Source organism: Triturus cristatus, chromosome 5_1, assembly GCF_964204655.1.
Source record: "Triturus cristatus chromosome 5_1, aTriCri1.1, whole genome shotgun sequence".
Classification (NCBI taxonomy): domain Eukaryota; kingdom Metazoa; phylum Chordata; class Amphibia; order Caudata; family Salamandridae; genus Triturus; species Triturus cristatus.
In genome coordinates, this window is record NC_140587.1 from 918,668,519 (window position 1) to 918,689,168 (window position 20,650).

The 20,650-nt window shown below is 44.8% G+C and overlaps 1 protein-coding gene across 1 annotated transcript in view; it reads left to right on the forward strand.

Annotated features, from left to right (window-relative positions):
• The window catches only part of MARCHF11 (membrane associated ring-CH-type finger 11), a 292,091-nt gene that overhangs the window by 37,964 nt on the left and 233,477 nt on the right, over positions 1-20,650 (forward strand). The window contains exon 2 of the mRNA XM_085604170.1: positions 7,521-7,676. Coding sequence (XP_085460296.1) covers positions 7,521-7,676 — 156 coding nt within the window. The remainder of the gene's footprint in view (positions 1-7,520; positions 7,677-20,650) is intronic.

Consider the following 20,650-nt stretch of genomic DNA (forward strand, 5'->3'; position numbering starts at 1 on the left):
TATTCTCAAAGTATTCATCTGTGGTAGATCTAAGAGAAGGGGTGTAGAATGCCTATCACCCAACGCCCAAGATATATTGTCTGTGGACAAGAATAAAAAGTCTACATGTTTATCTTGTCCACAGGACAAATAGTCTTAACTGTTTAAAACGATCATGTTTGGAAGTCTAGATAAGGCGTATTCACACAAAGCCTTGACTGTTACTGTGAACAAAGGGAATGCAGTGAGCTGTCAGCCCTGCTTGTATTAATGAAGCAAACACAAGGAGAGAGGATGGACGGAGCTCTGAAACTTTTGTGACACTCACCCCCAGTTACAGACCTGGGTCGAACCCATCATCCTTCTTTAGCTCACTTTGCCACCTCAGTTCAGACCCAGCAATATGCAAATCAGTTTTGACCCTGTGCCTCATGGGAACAGTCCAGCCCGACTGGCAAGCTAGGTCTTTCCTGAACCAGAAACAAGCATCCTGGGACCAGTTTCAGGGCATGTATTAATAACAGTTCTAAAATAAAAATGTGTACACGTGCAAAATTAAACAATTTGTGGCTATTGCTCCCATAATGCTCATTTATGTTACGCTAATGCATGCAGAAGAATATAAGCAAGATTTAGGTTTTATTTTGAAAGCAAACAAAATACCCCAAAATATATTTGTATTTTGAAAACAATGGAGGAAGGATTTCAGACAGTATTTTAAATATTGCTCAATTTGTTTGCTTTTAAAATAAAATGTACCACATAGATATCTCCAATTTGAAAAAATGGATAAAGGTTACAGACATTTGTACTGAACTGTAGTGCACTTTTAATGTCAACTTTAAATAGCATCATTTAACCAAACGTGTTTGATGCATGTAATAGCTAAAAAATAATGCAGCGTCTGTGTAAAACCATATGGTTAGTGTACATCCAAAATTTGTCCCGTTTTCACTTAAGGTCATGAAAGTGCAGATTTACAACTTTCAGGAATTCACAAGATTTTCCAAAAGTAGTCCTGGAAGCGTACAAATTTAGGGGTCTATTAGGATGGTGGACGGATGGCCGCGGCCGGGCCTGCGGTGGCAACCGCCGGACAAGCGGCAGACATCCGCCCGCAATCGCAACCCTGAAAACCGCCAGTCCCATTAGCATGGCCCTGGGCCTGGGCGGAGGGTCCAGCACTCAGTCAGCACTTTGTGGCCGGAATAATTTAGGTAGTCCTTTGTGTTGCAGCAACACAAGAATCAGATCTTCCACGAATAGTTCAACTGAGGGCCCTTCTGAGCATAACCCCAAATATGCCAGTATTACTGTGGCATGATCTACTTTCTGCATCCTCTGGTCTGGTCATAAGGTGGTCTGTTTCATGTTTTTGTGCTGCGTTCTCTTTCACACTTGTCATGTCCTTCATTTAGTCCCTCACCTACTACTTTACCACCCCGTCTGTTACCTTTGCCGAGAGGCCCTGCTATACTGCTCACATTGATCGCCAGAGTCTCTAGCTCTTTTTTGTAAAGCAGTTCTCAATTGGGCAACTGCCCACAGCACTTCTTTGATAGTGGTATGTGGTGAAGCCACAAGCACATACGTATGTAGTTTGTTTTGGTGAGGGTGGCTGTTCTCCTTGCGGCCACCCATGCATCCCCTTACATCTTCAATCTTGGAATGTGCCAGGTCTTGGTTTCAAGGTGTAGAGTTGAATTAAGAGCTGGGGGGTAGGCGGGAGCCCACGTTGTGTACCACAGATTTATTTTATGTTGCGGGAAGAGAGGGTGGGGGTGTGCATGCAAGCAACAGGTCCCTGCTTTTTCCTTAAGGTTTTGTGTAATGTTATTTGGTTCTCACAATCAAGATAGCTCATCTTCCTTTTTAGGGTAGTGTCATTATTTGTTTCCTCACAGCCTCTAGCTCGGGCTCCAATGTGTTTAGCTGATGGGTTCTTTAGCTGTAAGTTGTAATAGAAGTGTTTTCTTTCCGTTCTGTCTGCGGTATCTTGCATCTCAAAATATGTCATGTGCCGCTTTCCGTTTGTTTCATTTGTTCCTCTTCGACCTGCTTCCTTTAGTGGGTTTTTTGTACTGGTAGTTCAGACCTTTAATGAGGCACCTAAAAGTCCCCCGGCAGTCAAGTCCACATTGCTCTGGCCTCCATTCCTTCAGAGGGGGACCTGAGAATGTCTCTTGTGGTGGACCTGGATACAATTAATTAGAGGCTGTTTTTCGCCTTTCGGCAGCCTTCAATTTTACCACTTACTTCAGGTGCTCCCTCTCCAAATCATGTGGTCCAAGATTTGTCTGTCTGCTCCCCATCACCTCTCAAGGGGTGGATCGCAACCCTAATGACCATGTGGTGGTGCAGGAAGGGGCGCCCCTCAGTCACAGTTTCCAGTCCCCTCTCTTCAGGCCATAAAGAGGTGACCAAGTAGGCAGAGAAAGCAACAGGACAACCCAGCAGAGTCTGAGTAGGGCTTGCAGGCTGAGTCAGCTTAGGAAAGGGTCAGCAACACCTGGACCATCAGCAACATACAGTCAAATGAACACTGTACATTACCACCATTGATACTCTTTCCAACAGCAAGCACACCCAAATACAGATATAATCAAAATAATAAAAAATTAACTCGAGATGATGCGAGTTGTGCGTGTGTGTGTGTGTGTGTGTGTGCGTGTGCGTCTTTCCTCCGGGAATTCTGATGTAGGATCACACACTGAGGCAAATTAATCATACAAAAATAATCTTCATTTAGAGGACAAGTCCCTTATTTATATTTAACCCCTTCGGTGCCACACCCTTTCCCCCTCCTGTGCCGGGCGTTTCCTTAGTGGGCGGGTTTCATGACGAGATAGTCTCGTCATGGGCACAGCGCGACCGTGCTCCATGACGAGACTATCTCGTCATGGGCACAGAAGAGGTTAAAAACACTGCTGTGTTTGCTGCACAACACTAGTTTATTTTCCCAAACCTCTACTGATCAGTCTCTTTACTTGTATAGTGTTTCCTATAGACCAAAGCAAGACCTCAAAAATATCTCCCAAGAAGGGGGAAGCGGTCCTCCCAATTATTCAAGGAATGTGACAGTTGCTTAGAGCCTTTTGCTAGTCTCTCCCATCTCTTGTGTAGTGGAAATTCAACATGCACTCTAGAAAGGTAGTTATGGTTGAATCGGACCGCTCGCTTAAATTTGTCTATCTAGTGTCTCTAGCTATGGATGCCCCATCCTCTTCATGGTGCCAGACAACAGCTGCTTATTGCTGCCACGTCCTTCATGTGACAATTTAGATGAAGCATGTCCTCCTCAATAATATCCATGTACTGTTGCCATCTCCTTAATGTGACAATGTAGATGAAGCATGTCCTCATCGATAACAGCCTTGTGCAGCTGCCAGCTCCTTCATGTGACAATCTAGATGACACATGTGCTCCTCGATAACAACCAAGTACTGCTGCCACCTCCTTCAAGTGACAATCTAGATGAAGCATCTCCTCCCTGTGCACACTCTTTTATCGGTGTTTTAAATTTCTGCCTGAGCATGCTTACATCTAGATGCTCCATGCACCCAACTTCAGTGTTCTCATGGCCGCTTTCACTGCTCTTTATGTTAATACAGTGAATATAAGGGAATAGATATTTGCACAATCAAAAGTCCACTGTCCAGTGACAAGCAGGAGAGATGCATCCAGCGCTTGAAGGCCTCCTCTCACTTAGATTATCATGCCACCCAAAAAAATGTATTGGACTCTTGGTCCATGTAATGTAGGCTAGTATAGTCAGGTCCTAGCCCCCTCAACCAAGGCTTTTGAAGAGGCCTAATACATACAAGTACCCTGACCTGGCAGATGGTAGTCTACAGCACAACATGAAGGTGATTAATTTGAAAAGTTCTCAAGACTTCTATGTATTGCTTTAGCACAATTGGATCCAACAGGCTCACAGCTCTTCTAATCCATATTATTGTAAAGCTCTAACATATTACCCCTTAAGGTTTTAAGGCGCTGGAGGCCGTCGGGGTGATTAAGTGAGCTATTGCCCAGAGTCATATGGTGGTGAGCTGAGCTGCCGCTGGGGTTCAAACCATGATCCCCGCGCTCCGGAGTCAGCCACTCTGGCCGCTGTGCCACACCTCTCCCCCACTTCGCCACAGCTGTCCTCCACCTCTTTCCCAGTATGTGACAGGTTACTTTTCAATACACCCTTCACTGGCTTAGCTTAAAGTAGCCTTTCCATCCCGGTAGATCTTCCTTGTTTTCAGAAAGTGTCGGCACATGAAATACAAGATTGTTAGACCAGTAATTAATAGAAGCACCAGACAGGACTAAGTCAGATACAAACTGAACTCTTTAATTTTGTTGGGATTCAGGTTGCATATATAGGAAAAGCCAAAACAACAGAACCTGCATGTCTTCTCCACTCAGCTGCCTCTGCCAATTGCCCAGCAGGCAGAAATACAAACTATTGTGCATCCACGCTCTAAACCGCCTTCCACAATCCAACTTTAACTTGAAGATAGCTAAATTCGAAGAAGAAGTGGCCAACACAGATTGCATGCCTATAAAGCAGAGAAGAAACTGACGTCAGGGAACAAAGGAATCTATGCATCTATAATGGGAAAGATAAACTGAGGAATGGAAACTGGAAAATAGCCAGATTTTTGAGAAGTGAAATGAAGAAGGCTGCCAGTTCTTTGCTCTCTGGGAAGGAAGCACTTCTGAAGAGAGACAGATCTGAGAGAAAGTTTTCTTTACAATCTAAATAGATCTTGACAAGAGAATTTATTCCTGGAGTTTCTCCGTAGATTCCCCTAAATCTCTTCGTACTTGTAGAAAAATGCTATTGCTTCAGGGCAGTAAGTGGAAGATTAACTACCCTACACAGTTTCAAATTAAGCTTAATCACAGTCTCCAAATTTTTTGCCCAGTAAGCACCAGTGCTCTTCCAAATCCAGTGCAGATCTGTGTGAGTATTTGGTCATTAGAGAGAGTGCTGAATATGAAACTGTTATTTGATCATTTTTAACATTTAGTTCCAATACTGGACACTCTTGTTCACAACCTCCTGGGGTGTATAAATGGATATTTTGTATTGCCAGGAAAATCAAAAATGGTAATCCTTTTAGGATCTTTAGTGTTTCCTTCTTTCATGATTTGATGCAAGTAACAGTTATTTCCGCATCTAGCATATGGTGTTTTGAGACTCTTTAACTTGGAGTGGTAGGGCGTATGAAATCTTTGTGAAGAATATAATTAAAAATATATATATATATATTTATCTATTTGGAGAAAAATGTCATACAGAAAAGACAAAGGGCCAGATGTAGGTAAATGTGAAATACCGATTTCTTAATACCGAATTTTACCGATTCGGTATTAAGAAATCGGTATTTCCTATGTCAGTAAAGATTCGGTAAAAAATACCAAATCCTTAATATTCCTTATTACCGAATCGATAATTGAGATCCGGTAATAAAGAATACCTACCCATTCATTTCTATGGGCTTGGAGGCCCATAGCAATGAATGTGAAGACATTCACTATTAGCGATTCGGTATTACCGAACTGTTAATAGCGGGAGGTATTTCAAGGGTGCCAGGGTGTCCAAAGGACACCCTGTTGCACCCCTGAAATGTGCATGTGTGCACATGTGACGCACATACATGCCCTAAGGGCATGGATGTGTGCCACATGGCACATAAAAAAAGCAAAAAAGTGCTTTTTGTAAGGAAATCGCTACTTACCACCAACTTGAAGTTGGTGGTAAATAGCGATTCCTTAAGGCTGAGGTGCACTGTTTTCAGTGCTTCCTACATTGCATTTAAGGAATCGGTATTACCGATTCCTTAAATGCAAGAGCAATAAGGTATCGGTATTTACCGATTCCTTATTTACCGATTCCTTACATACATCGCACATGGCTAAATATCGGTCGGTAACGCTGAAATTTACCGAATTTTGCCGTTACTGACCGGTATTTAGCCACCTACATCTGGCCCAAAATGACTTAACATCTGAGAAACAACAAGGAAGAATCGACATATGAAGAAGATAATAGGGCAAGATGGCAAACATTATAAGGATGTGTCATAGAAGGAACAATAAAGAATAGGCCCATTGTCTTGGCCAGCCAACATTTCACCCATCCACAGCCGGACTGGATCCCAAATCTTTCTCACCCTACTTCTGCGGGCTTCATTATCTAACAAAGACATTTCCAAAAAGCATAATTTAAGAAATTCTAACCACGATGCTTAGTGGCCGCCGTAGCCAGCCAGCATCGTGCCAAAGTGAGTCTTACAAGAGGCAGAGAAATAAAGTAGAGGCTGACTGCATTTTGAGGGATAGCCGGTGAATGCCCCTTGGGGTCCCACCCAGCAGCCAAATGTGCGATACTGTTAATTTTCCAGAAAACAAAAGCTCATTAGTTATGTAAAGCTAGGCAGGCTGCAAAGATATGAACTACATTGGCCCGCTCCGCTGCACACCGGAGAGGATGATCATCCCCTCTAAGCTTCATCACCCATAGTCGGTGGGGAGCATAATATAAATCATTAATACATGTAAGGTGGTGGACAATAATTTTTGAGACATTTAAAACACTCTGTGCCAGAAGATTGCTGACCCTCATTTCCTCGACCATTACTACTAATCCCAGATCCCTACTCCATGTATCTGCCATTAACTGAAAGAGATCAGCCTGAATATCTAATTCCACAGAGAAAATCACCTTATAGGACAGGCTAATGATGCCCTTCTTGGGCGCTCTCATTAAGAAATCCAAGAATGTACTCTGGGAGCAGTCCAGCTCATCATTTTTAGTAATATTTATAAATGGTAAATTTGCAAGTACCTAAAAAAACGGATATAGGGAAAAATAAAATTCTGCTGCTGCATAGTATCAAATGAGAGAAAATCCTTCCCCTCAAACATTTGTCCCAGGGTAAGATGTTTGGCCGCCTCCCAGCTTTCCCAAAATCTTAAGGGTATGTATGGGTTAAAAAGGGTAATGTCTGGAAATACTTTTTTAAGCGAGCTCCAGAAAAGATGAAACACCTTTAGAGTCTTAAATCGGATCGTTATGAAGTAGACCATATCGATCATGCTTACGCCAGGTGCAATCGAATCCCCCCAAGGTAAATAATCTACAAACATCCAACCTTGCATCCATGGACCCCTAATATAATTTTCTTGAAGCAGCAAAACAAATTCTTAAGAACTATTAAATACGTATTTGAAGTTGTACATACATCTCTTGTTTATCTAATTCAAAGCACTCGCAATAATCAGTAGATGAACTGCTGGAAAGTGAGAGACTGAGTATGAAGAGGCTAATGGTGCTGGTAAAAATATCCCTAGTATCATTAAAACCCTTAAATAAGGTCAGTAATACTGTGTATTGCCCCTTATCGTCATTATGCCTCTTTGGCTATGACTTCAATTTATTAGTCAAATAAAGGCCTTTGACTAGTGTTTTCAATGAATCCTTGACCAAACATAAGGCAAAAGTCTGTAAAACATGTCTATAATCCAGCTTGCTTTTTTTTAAGGGCATCCTGCTGAATCCTTGCAGATGTGACGGATCTGTACGGTACACACATCAACTCTGTTTGTTAAAGTGGATCAGTGAAAGAGGATCGTGGACATGCGAACTTTGCTGCTATAGATACCACGTCATAGCAATAAGGATGAAAAGACCGTGTCAGGTAATGTCAGATCCACTAATACTTTTGGGACCTATTAAGTAAATGATACAATAATATCTTTGTTTTTGGGTTACAAATATGTTTTTAAAGACAGGGTGCAAAGGGTTACTGATTGACAGTTTATACAGCTTATTGCAATTGTCTTAAAACAGGTGTATTAAAAACAAACATATACAGTGTCACTGGCCCTTCAAGAGTGCTTTGCTCCTTTTCATAAGAATAATAATCTCATTGTCACAGGCAACCCAATCACTTCAGATTAGATACAACATGCAGAAGATAGATCGGTTGAAGGATAAAACTGACATCACATATCTCTTAACAGAGTACCATGCAGCTTCATTGTCAGTGCAGATGTTGCAGGAAATACTTTGATGTTTATGTTTGCTTCTTAGAGGCCATAATCTATCTTGAACAGCTAAGTTTTTGAAAATCTTCTGTTGACCTTATTGTCTGACTAATGTAAAATATTAAGAGTAAGATAATTCCAGATCATCACATTACCATAGAAAAGAGGATCTCACACACATGTATTTCAGGCAGGATTCAGAAATGGTTATCGATGGAAAAATGGATGACTTAAATTTGAATGATAGAGTTAAAATATAAGTTTCTAATCTTTGGATTTAACGAATTTGTCAGCACACACGACAAGCTCACCCTTGCATCCCATCTTTGATGCATGCATGTATCAATGAATCCTCCCCTCTGTGTTTAAATAAGCAGAACTATGTCAGCAAAATGCTAAAAGCAGTGTCTCACACTGCTCTTTATCTTCCCATATTCAGGGCCTGATCTAGAGTTTGGGGACCAGAGTACAGTTTATCAGGGTGGTGAAGGAAATTATATCGACCACCCTGACTGATAGTGGTACACCATATTGTGGATCACTGCCTGTTCACCAGTGATCTCTGTACCTTGATGGAACCACCGTCATGGTGGTTCCTGTCGAGATGCAAAAGGTTTGGGAGACGCCTCCAGCAGTTTTGACAACTGTTCACCAAGCTTGACCAAAGGTTTTGTTTTTCAAAAGCAAACCCCCAAAGCGGGAGATTGTTATTGAAAACAAATAATTAATAACCCCACATCCCAGGAGTTTTTCCATGGGTGTGGCAGTTATTGTTTTGTTTTTTCTGTTTGCTACCATCAGGTCATTGGTGGTGACGGACAGCTAAAAAAGGATATCACACTTTTAATAATACACAATAAAACACAAATGTCCCTCACTTGGGCACTGAACTACTGCCCTTGTGCCAGGTAAGATAAGTTTGGCAGCAATGGCAACACTTTTCTGAGTCCTAGTTGAAGGCAGATTTTGTTCCCTTTACCCAACATTGACTGGTGACCTACTGGCCTCATCTCCAAAGTTCTGCCCAATTTATATATCTAGCTTTTGTTGGCTACAATTAGGTGGATTGTAGATTGAGCCAATGGAGCCTATGGAATCTGTCTCAGTGTAATCCATTTTGGATTTTCACTGACTAAAAGCTGCACAAAATGGCGGTTGTATGTAGACTGACAGACTGTCATTGTGTATTGCTAGCATTTCTGAGACACAAACTCTGAATTGCAGGAGCATGGATAACATGGCTCCCTGCAGGAGTGACTATTTTGTGGGACGTTTCCTTTATTTACTTCTTGTAGCACTCCAGTTAGTCTGTATGGATGGTGTGGTGAGATGGAGACAGCAGTCTTTTTGTTGTTTTAGGGACAGAGGGAACGTTTTTAGTTGGGGCCTGCCATTTGTTCTTTCTGAGTTGCTGCTTCCAAAAAGGCTGATAGCTGCCAGGTGTGAGTACTTCACTCTTTATACTAGTGTTATGGGTGCTGTTCTTGGAAACTTCACTCATCAGCCCCCTGATGCTTAACTATTACCTGAAAACAAAGACTGTCTACTCTGGAAAGGAAGGATACACAAACAAGGAAACCAACTCAAATAGGTACCAGAACAGAGCATGGGTAATCCCGTTCTTGAAAAGCAGTATAAAAGGATGACTGTACCAGACACAAATGATTCCAGGATTACTCATTGACCAGCGTAGATGACACCCCACAGACTTTCAGGGAAACCTTCGAGACCCAGCGCTGGTGTTGCTTACTGCCTTTCTCTCAGAGGAGAAGCGACATCCCTGGAAGACCCACACCGCCTACACCCGCACGTACAACATTGGTCCTGCCAGAAGCTCAGGAAGTTCCCCACTGCTCTAGAGGGTGACCCCAGTTACCATCAAGGCCCCCCGAGACCAGCTCTAGAAACTCCTGAAAGGTTGCCAACGATCTTTTGGATGGGCTTTTCACCTTCATTTGGGTGGTGTTTTTTTGTTTGGGCCTGAACCCCTTCTTCCCCAGCATGAACGCAGCATCTACAAAACTCGCTGCCCATATCTAGGAAAAGTCAGGGCCAGACGTGCCGTATAACAGCAGGGACTTCGTGACTGAATCTCACTGCAACATGCAGGTTGTATTGCAGGCACTGACATTGCTGAAGAGTCTAATGAGGTACAGGTACAAGAGACTGACCTACGGGCAAATTAAATAAAAAATTAATTTTCCCTCCTTGTTGTCGAATACCACCCCCACCACTGCCCCGCCCTACCACCCCATCGCTCTTACCTTCACGAGCTGCTCTTGTATACCACCCCCTAGAATGGGGAGAGGAGAACATTGATTGTAATTTGCTTTACTAGACATGGTATTTGCAATCATAATCTTGCATCTGTGCCTCATTGAATTGTTTTTTATTTGGTTGGATCATGTTAATGAAAGTATTTTATTTTTACTAAGATAAGCACGGGTCTGGAACACATCATTATTGTGTTTGTTGTTTGACTGTGGAGTTCTGAGCTCTTTCCCTCCACACTACCTCTCTCAGAAGCCTTTGTCTGCTCTCCAAAAGCTACCATGTTTTTCTGTCCCCAGAGAAGGGATGGGATTAGTTGGATGGTTGGGGGAAACCTTGCTGATCCTACATGGACAAAACTATTTCAGAAGGAAGATTGACTGTTAAGGAAACAGATCCTCAGTTGAGTGAGGCTGTGGTAACTGGACGCTCCCCCCATCAGGGAGAGTAAATGTGTACAAATACAGAAATCATGGGATTATAGAATAAGAGACTGAAGACCATGGAGAACAACTAAGTAGTGAAGCTGAAGGAAGATAGTGAATACACCAGGGAAATCCTCCTGGTAAAGGAAGTCCAAGGGGCCAAATGGCAGCCTTACTGACCCCTACCTCTCCTTCCCAAAATATGTCAGAATTTAGCTGACTTGGGGCTAGCACTAGGCCCGTTTTGAGGAGAGTTGAGTGTTGTATTTCTCACCCTGTGCTTGCATATGATTTGTACTGAGTTGATGTAGGACTGGGGAAAGAAGGGGAAGTTTGTGAAGTTAAATGTAATCTGACAGGAGACAAGCACATGATGACCCGTGTTCACAGGTAGGAGTGTGAGCAAGGTTTAGAGTTTTGTGTACATTTATTGAAGGCCATTTGCAGAGCTGACCAGATAGATATGTGGAGTGGAGAGACTGTGCGGCTGATGTGGTAGATAGTAACAAATGCATGTATTATATACTTTAAGATCTATTCACAGTCTGCATTTTACAACTGAATGTGATTGTTCTGTGGAGGATTAAGGAGGGGTTTAAGGAGCGACATGCACTCACTCACAAAAGAGTAAGCCGATTCCTATTCACAAACTGCACTTCTAAACTTACTGCAGCCAAAAAGGACAAAAAACGGTTGTAAATGTACTCCAGCTCAAACTTGGAGTAAGTCGAACATAAAACATGACCAACTACTGGTACTGCATCATCCTACCATAAAAAATAAGAAAGGTAGGGACTTAAAATAATATTTATGTATCGCTCAGGTTCGCATTCCAGCCCATTGTTCTTTTTCCCACCATGCCACCACAGATTAGACCCAGCAATATTCAAATCAGTCTTGATCCTGCTCCAATAGGAACAGTCCAGCCCAAACTGCCAAACTAGGTCCTTTCTTAATTGGAACACGAGCAATACAAGACTGGTATCGCCCTAATTGTGGTCATCAGTCTGGTGTAGCTTGGTTCCAGTGACACAGTGAGCACATGATCCATGTCTGATGCTATATAGAGGGAGCTTCGCTTAGCAGTTCCCATAAATAGCAGGACCGGTACTGATTTGCATAAGGTGGGTAAAAAACAATGGACAGGAATGCGACCCCAAGCAACTGCCAGTGGCTGAGATTAATTCAACCATTCCATCCGTTACCTTGTTGTTGTTGCAGTTCACACCCCAAGTGTGATGCATATACCTGGGTCCTGTCCTCACTGTGCCATTGAACTCAAGCCAACCCCTACTGATGATTCTCATGTAGGGTGAAACCAGTTTGGGGTTGCTTGAGGTCCCTTCTGGAGAGAGCTTCACCTGGCAGTTTAGGACTGAGAGTCCAGGAGGAGAAGGGCTGGTACTCATTTAGATAAAGCAGGCCTTTGTCCAGAGTGGTTAGATGGACGAAAAATAGCTGAGATCAATTCAAGCATTCCATCCATCACCTTGTTGTTGTTGCATGTCAAGTCTGAGGTAATTAGTATTACATTTGGTATGCGTGCCATGTGTTACATGGCTGTTGTGCAAGTTATGGATTGTGAAGCTGATTCACACATATTTATAAATAAATATCTATCCCAGTGGCGATCGCCATTGGGTAGTTATAGTTAGTTTTGCATTTCCTTAAGAAGAGATTGTTTTGGTTTGCTAATAACATTGGCACAGTTTGCCGAATCTTCACGAAACGTTTTCAAAAGCATTCATTAGCCTCTGCTCCTTCCTGGAACATTTTATGGTGATCCGTGAAGCCGGAGCTGAGAAAAACGGGGCTTCCAAAACGTAAAATGCCCATGCATTTTCCATAGACTTTTTTGCAAAGTGCTATCACAAAAACTGCAGAAGGGAATTAGACCAAATTTGGCAGGAAGCTAGATATTGGTCCAATAAGTGTGCTTTTTGTAATTTTGTGTAAGTCCATTCAGCTGTTTCTGAGATAATTAACATACAAAAATATTTGTATATCTGGACAGTTGTCACGAGAGTCCCTCAAACCCAATAAAAAAAAAAAATTCTGATTGGCTAAGGGTCTTTTTTCCCTTGAGCTAATTCACTCCCACAGGAGTCAAGCTCCTATTTGTCTGCACCATGAGGAAAAATGTTGCAGAAAGCCATTATATAAGGTGAGCAGGATAGGATAGCCTGCCCTTATAGCACTCTGGGACCCCCGGAGCCAAAATAACAACAACAACAAAAACCTTGCGATCTTGCAAGACTCTTGCCAGATAGTGACTTAAAAAAGAAAAGAAAATGCTTTTAAATAATTGATTAAATATGGGGAGAGGAATGTGAGTGGGGCCTCCCTTCTCAAGCCATGCAGGACCCCGGGGACCCCATGCTCTGGGGTCAAATATAGATATAAGGAAAGGGGCATGTGCCCCCCCCCCCCGAGTCACTTATGGGCCTGAGGCCAACTGCATTAAGACTGGGAGAGTGGCATGTGGGCCCCTCCCCAGGCTTCAACTGGGCCCGAGGACCCCCTCCCCTGGGGCCAAACAAGTAGAAGAAAGTAAGGGAGGGCTGCTTACCCCGCTCCCAGTGCTCATATCCACCCCAGGACCCAACTCCAGGGTGTGATACAAAACACTGCCTGGGAATGTGTGGGCATAACCTGCCCACACTCTCTCCTGGGCACGGAACTCCACTTTGCTCTCGCCCGGCAGGAGCAGTTAAAAAGACTCATAGTATGGTCTTGGATGGAGAGCCGACTGGGGCCGTGGGGCTCTCCCTGCAGCCCCCAATGTACTGCTCCCTGGGTGCCCCTGGTGGGCGCCCACTAGAGGCACCAGGGGGTGGGATACCCGGGGCTTTTAAGTCTCCCCCCTCCCATTAAATTTAAGGAAAGGGAGCCAGGAGGTGGGGTCTCTTGGGCCCTTGCTGGCTCGGTGAGGGGATCCGCGCGCCCCTCCTCCTATTTTAAATAATCATTGGTAAAGCCAATAGGTCTAGCTTATGCGAGAGCAATTGCTTTAGCAATGTGTTTTAGCCATGCTGTACACCAGTGTGACCGCTGTTCAGCATGGCTAAAAGTTATTCAAGTGGTGTAGGGTAGATTGGAGAGGGGTAGACTTGGGTAGAGTGTAGTTGAGTAGTTTGGGGTAGAGTGTAGTGGAGTACAGTGCGGTAGATTGGTGTAGATTATAGTGGAGTAGTTGGGTAGATTGGATTGGAGTAGAGTGGGTTAGATTGGAGTTGTGTGGGATAGATTGAAGTGGTGTGTGTGGTAAACTAGAGTGTAGTGGGGTAGATTGGGTTGGGGTAGGGTAGATTGGGAAGGAATGGGTTAGGCTGGGTGGATTGGAGTGTGGTAGATTGGAATGGAGTGAGGTAGATTGGAGTAGATTTGAGTGGGGTGATTGGAGTAGGCTAGATTGTGGTAGACTAATGCGGTGGAGTTGACTGGAGTGGAGTGAGGTGAATTGAGGTAGATGTGAGTGCAGTGAAGTAGATTTGAGAAGATGGGAGTCAACTGGGTTTGGGGTAGATTGGAGTTAGGTACATTGGAGTGGGGTGAGGTGGGGTAGATTGGAGTGGGGTGATGTGCGTTAAATTGGAGTGAGGTAGACTGGAGTGAAGTGAAGTAGATTGGGGTGGAGCAGAATGGGATAGATTGGGGTAGAGCGTAGTGGGCTAGATTGGGGTAGAGTAGAGTGGGATAGATTGAGGTAGAGTGAAATGGTGGGGGGTAGACTGGAGTGAGGCGGATTGGGGCATTGCAGTTGGGTAGATTGGAGTGTAGTGGGGAAGATTGTGGTAGATCGAAGTGGGTTAGATTGTGGTATATTGGAGTGGGGTAGATTGTGGTGGAGTGGGGTAGATTGTGGTGGAGTGGAGTGGGGTAGATTGGAGTGGAGTGGGTTGATTTGTATGAAATGGAGTAGATTTTGGTTGATTGGAGTGGGGTACATTGGAGTGCGGTAGATTAGATTGGGGTGGGGAAGAGTCAGTGGAGTGGGTGGAATGGGGTAGAGTGGGGTAGATTGGAGTGCCGTTGAGTAGACTTGAGTGTGATTGATTGGGTTAGATTGTAGTGGTTTACATTGGAGTGGGTAGATTGTAGTGGCGTAAATTGCAGGAGTGGGGTGGGGTAGATGTGAGTGGAGTAGGCTAGACTGGAGGGGGTAGATTTGAGTTGCATGAGGTAGATTGAAGGATTGGAGTGGGAATACTTTGGGGTAGATTGGGGAGGAGTGTGGTAGATTGTGGTAGATTAGAGTGGAGTGTGATTGATTGTAGTGCAGTGGGATATATTGGAGTGGGGCGGATGGGGGGCATGGGGTACAGTGCAGTGGAGTAGGGTGGAGTAGGTGGCATGGGGGATTGGGCTAGATTGGGGTGGAGTGAGGTAGATTGGAGTGCAGTGGAGGAGATTGTAGTGGATTGGATTGGACTTGATTTGGGTAGATTCTAGTGGTTTACATTGGAGTCGATAGATTCGCTTGGGGTACATTGGGGTGGGGTTGGGTAGATTAGAGAGGTGGATTGGCGTACACTGGAGGTGGAGTAGGTTAGGCTGGAGTGGGGTATGTTTGAGATGAGTGGCGTGCATTGGGGTAGAGTGGAGTGAGGTAGATTAGAGTAGATTGTAGTAGGGTAGATTGGAGTGGTGTAGATTGGGGGATTGGTGTGAGGTAGATTGTGGTGGAGTGGAGTAGGTTAGATTGAGGTAGATTGAGGTGGGGTGGATTGTGGTAGATTGTAGTGGAGTGGGATAGGGTGGAATGGAGGGTGGTAGATTGTTGTATATTGGAATGGGTTAGGGAATGTGATCCCTGGGGCCCTTGCTGGCTTATTCAGGGGGACTGTGTTACCCCTTCCCTTACTTAACAAAAAAAGGCCCCTGGCGATGTGGTCACTGGGGCCTAGTGTCTCAGGAAGGGGAGGCGCGTGTCCCCTCTCACTAAATTAAATACAGCCCCTGGGTTAGAGAGGGGTGCACTCCCCCCTCTCCTTATAAAAATAATATATAAGTGTCCCAAATGGCACTGGCGCAGCCCCCGTATTTTTATTTATTTTTTAAGGTGAATAATCAGTGGAAGGATCCGCTCATTTATTATTCACTGCTCTTTTGTAGGCGCATCCCATAATGCTCTGCAAGGGCTTATTTTGTATGTTTTTTTTACCTTGGTGGTGCCCCCAGAATAGGGAGGGACATCACCAAGCCTTTTTAGGTCTCGCGCCTAGCGTTGCAGTGCGCAGCACTGCTCACGCAAGGCGAGACATTTAGTAGGTAAAAATGGGGTTTTAGTAGCTGACCGAGGAATGGCGCACTCACGAGTGTGTGCTTTTCCTTTTGTGGCATACTATTGGGCTTTGCGTGCGTGTTTTTGAAAAAGAGAGCACGCAATAGGCCAAAGGCGGGCGCATTTGTCCACCCATGGCCTATTGGTGTCTATTACGCGCACTGCCGGCCATGTGGTTTCAATTATCGTGCCCAGACACGGGCGCGATAATTGAAACCACATGGAAGGCGGTGGCGCGCGCACCACTCCCAGGATTGTTCATTTTTGGATCCATTTCTCAGGGAAGCACCTAAATGAAAGAACCGCTGACGTCTTGTTGGGTATTGCTGGGTCTTCCTGTTTTTAATGTGGTCAGGACTCGTGTGCCGCCCTTAAGTTGAGATGTCCACATGCAGTTTTACATTCTGATTAAAGTTTTGAAAATATTTTTTTTAAAGGCTGTGGGTATTGCTGGTGTCTTTTTCCAACATGAAAGTAAAATGCATCAAACTGTCACAACATTCAATGAAATGTAGTGACAAGACTTTGGAGTAAATATATTCTATACTTCGAGTTCTATACATGTTCCCGTAGTGACCCCAGAGGATGCCCGCGGCACCTGCAGAGACAGGCCCAGGTACATCTGGTTCATTGTCATCCGTTATATATGTTTCTGTTGTTCACTCTTTATGCATGGTTGAGTCTGCTATGTTACATATTTGCCTACAACGTGCAGAGAGGTCTGTGTTCAACGGGCGGCATCTGGTCCCGAGGCGGCTGACTGGGTCCAGGCACCTGCTGCAGAAATGCGTGTGCCCTGCTCGCTATGGCTTTTAGTCTTAGAAAGATAGCTCTGCGGGTCTGTGTGCTTACTGGAGAGCGCTGTGTACAGCTTCAAGGCGCCACTCTCTGAGCTCATTTAACGAATCCATGCCCCGTCCTCGGAGAGCTGTGTGTAACCTACCTGCTTCCAGCTCACTGAGCTATCCCAGGGGGTCCAGTGCCTGCTCCAACGGCGCGCAGATTCCCAGCTGCAGTGCCTGTCCGATGGATCCGCGGCCCTGCACCTGCAGGGCTGACTGGTTTCCACAGGTTCCGGTCCAACTATCAACGTTAAGGCGCCTGCTGCCGAGCTCTGTGTGTTCTGCGTGTCACAGAACCATATCCTGGTACGGACAACTCGTACACCGATGCTTCCGACCGACCTCTGTAGGATTAGGGTTATTCCTGGCCCCTAGTGGCAGGAACAGGTTATCCATTCCAGGATTGTTAGACTTCCTACAGCACTCTGTTTCTCAGAGTCTGTTTTTCTTCTATCGAGTCGAACCCTGAGTAGCTCTGAATGTATCTATAGCAGCCACATCCAGTGCCGGGAGCGTGCAGTCCCTGCAGTAAGGCGCTAGCAGGAGATGTTCAGTGCAATGGTGTGCTCCGACACGCGTTTATTAGGTACTTATTGGGCACAGTCCTAAAGATGTCTTTGGCCGTGCGCATGCCCTGCTGTTTTCGTTGTGGCATCATCTGTGGGCATCTCTATGTATTCTGTTCATTCTAGTGATGTGTATTTTTTTTACTAATATGGTGGTGTCTCTTACTGATTTAGAAGGGAGGATCTCGGCGGGCCAGTTCAGCTTTTATACTTCCAAGGTCGGTCGGTAACAAAAGTACCAGTTAGCTGGTTAGTAGCACCGGCAGCGCTAGCTGGTTCCTGTGCAAGTGGCCTCCGGTTCCTGGCAGAGGATGGCGCTGGTGGAACCGGGTTGTCGGCGGCCTGGGTGCCCGGGTGACACCAGTGCTGGGCACTGTGTCGTGCAGTGGGGCGGTGGGGCCGCTTGCCGTCACTGGCACAAGCGGGCCTCTCGTTGACTCAGGGGGGCACTGGCTGGTTAAGCTGAGAGCCTACTGCAGTCTGGTCTTTCTACAGACCAACCCAGGGGCGTAGCTAGAGCTTGTGGCGCCCGGGGCTAACCCTCAGATTGCCGCCCCTGGGGGGGGGGGGGGGGGAGTTGCTGGGGAAAAAGGACGGCAAGCACTTGAAAGAGGACCGAGAGACACGTAGTATCGCCGCTAATAGTTACCTCGATCATGCAAGTTACATGCACATACATGACACGGTCCAAGGCTACACAGTTGAATACACTGGTGACTGGCAGTGACTGGCAGTACAAAAGAGAACACACAGACTGCATGATCTATCTGGGGACTCAGAAAAACCGCATGTGACATCCATCAGAGAGCTGCGTGAACAATTACCTGGTAATCCCCTTCACACAATGCAAACATGCACATACATGACACTGTTCAGGGATCCACCATCTACAGCTGACATTAAATGACCATTCATCATGGTCCCCCCATTAAAGCAGTGCACTTTGTGATCTGCATGGTACATGTTCTTTGCAGCAGGCATATTAACCCTCTGTGCTACCTTTCCAGGAGTCAACCCTTCCACTAGACAAAACTCGGATCTCTCTCTAGGAAGAACATTAATCACCGAAGTTATCATGACATTTTTATTGTTTCTGAAAATTGCTGGAGGCCAGGAAGGTGGCAGCAAGTTTTTTTTAAACCATAATATACTTGCAAACACTACGCACCCACCCGAAATAGGTACCCAGTGAGGTCACACCGTTCGCACCGCCCTAACCTGCTCAAGGTTCATGTGACCTCAGTGACAGAGTCACAGTGACTGGATCACTGTTGCTCTAGGGTGTGCTGCTTCGTAGGCCTGCCCGCAAGACTGGAGATGAACTTCAGTATGGATTGTGGTGGACAGGCCTTCAAGGTTAACTCACAATTGACACCACTAGGGTACACCTGCTGTGCTAAGACATCAAGCCTTCTAAGGTCTAGTGGGGCCTTCTAAGGTCTAGCATGGGAATATGCTCCCTCAGTAGAGTGGTCTGGTGGACTGGTCATGAAGGCTGAACTCAGTTCCCCAGTTCCAAATTCGACAGCTCTGGCCATAGTGCCACATCCTCTCCCCCACTGAACACCATACTGCCCCACTGAGAGAAACTCGCACTGCCTTCAGCTACAACCTAATTGTGCCCGCTATAAACACTTGGATGTGGCTCAATTCAAATTATGCACTTGATAAGAGTAATACGCTGCCTACAAAAAAAAGTAAAAGCAACCACTCATAGGGAATGCAAGATTAAGTAAAGCATGTGAAATGTAAGCAGAAACAACATGGTTACCTTAACGATCTCTCACTCACTATTCAGAAATCAGTGAGTGGTTTTACCTGAAAAGTTAAGGACATGACTGCAGGGCCCTGAAGGGAACCGTTTCAATGTCCATTGCTTATATCCTTAATAAACGTAAGCAGTATGGTTTAAAAGACCACATCCATTAACAGAGCCAAGGTACACATTTTGTTTTCCAATCCATCCATCAACCAGGTATTGCAGTACCTCCTGGAATGGTGCACTTCCCCCACCTGGGGACAACAATGCTGTTCAAAGAAAGACGAGAAAACAAAAGTAGCGCTTCACTGCAAAGTCTGTAAAGTGAGGTTGATGAGTTTGGATGTGAATAAAACCAATCTGGCCACTTTGCAATCACTCTGTCTTGCTTTATTTAGTTATGTATTTATTTTTCATATTTAAAACCTTCTATTTCTGTCCATCCCGCTGCACTTCTTTTTTGGATCCATTTCGCAGGGAAGCAACTAAATGAAAGAAGGAAAGAGGTTGTGAACCGTTTGTTCAAGTTATGGTTTTCAGTAAGTGAGGAGCAAGACAGAAAGAGAGGGAATAATAGGAAGATGGGGTGTGGGGGGACAGCTGCCAGCACAAAAAAGAAGAGGACATTGCCCGAGTCCTATTCCTTCTCTGCCCGTCCCCGAACGACCACGAAAGCAAGCCGAGCCTTATCTAAATGCCTTTGTCCGCCCCCAAAATGGTGCCGCCTGGGCCGGACTGCACCCCCCCCCCCCCAGCTACGCCACTGAAGCCAATGGGCAAAATGCCCTCTTACAATTTCATTTAAAAATCTCCCACTCCCCTCTTTGAAAACGTTGGCATGTATGCAGTGTTTAATTAGAGCCGATGGTGGTCGGTATGGGCCACGTTTTAAGAACTAGCACTTATTTTTCAGACATTGTGCGAGAGGTAGGGAGGGTAAAACACACACACACTGTAAGCAAAAAGGAAGAGAAAGATGGGAAACCTGTAATTGATGTTTTGACTGATCATAAACTAACTCAAAGGTTTATTATGCCTGCTGCAAAGAACTTATGTCATGCAGATCACAAAGTGCATATAATGTAAATAGGTCAGTGAGTTACTGCTATTAAAAGAGACATCCTTTCGTTACTTGAAGTTTATAAGTTAAAATCCTAAAATAGAGCAGTGAATTATTAATTGTCATCGAAGAACTGCATGCACACTGCAAAGTATAGGTTAGAGCATAGGTTAATGTTGCAAAAAGGATTCATTTGGGTTGAATCAATTCTTATTATTAAAGAGAACCCCTAACTTTGGTGTTCCGTTTTCAGTTTGCACTTCCCCAGACCAAGCACTTTTTAACTATATGTCACTCATACACCTTGTAGACCTCTGGCTTATGTAACATTTCCTATATGCTGATTAACACACGTATGATTGATTGTCCCTATGCAATGTGTGTGATGCAAAGTGCTCAGACACCCTACACATGCATG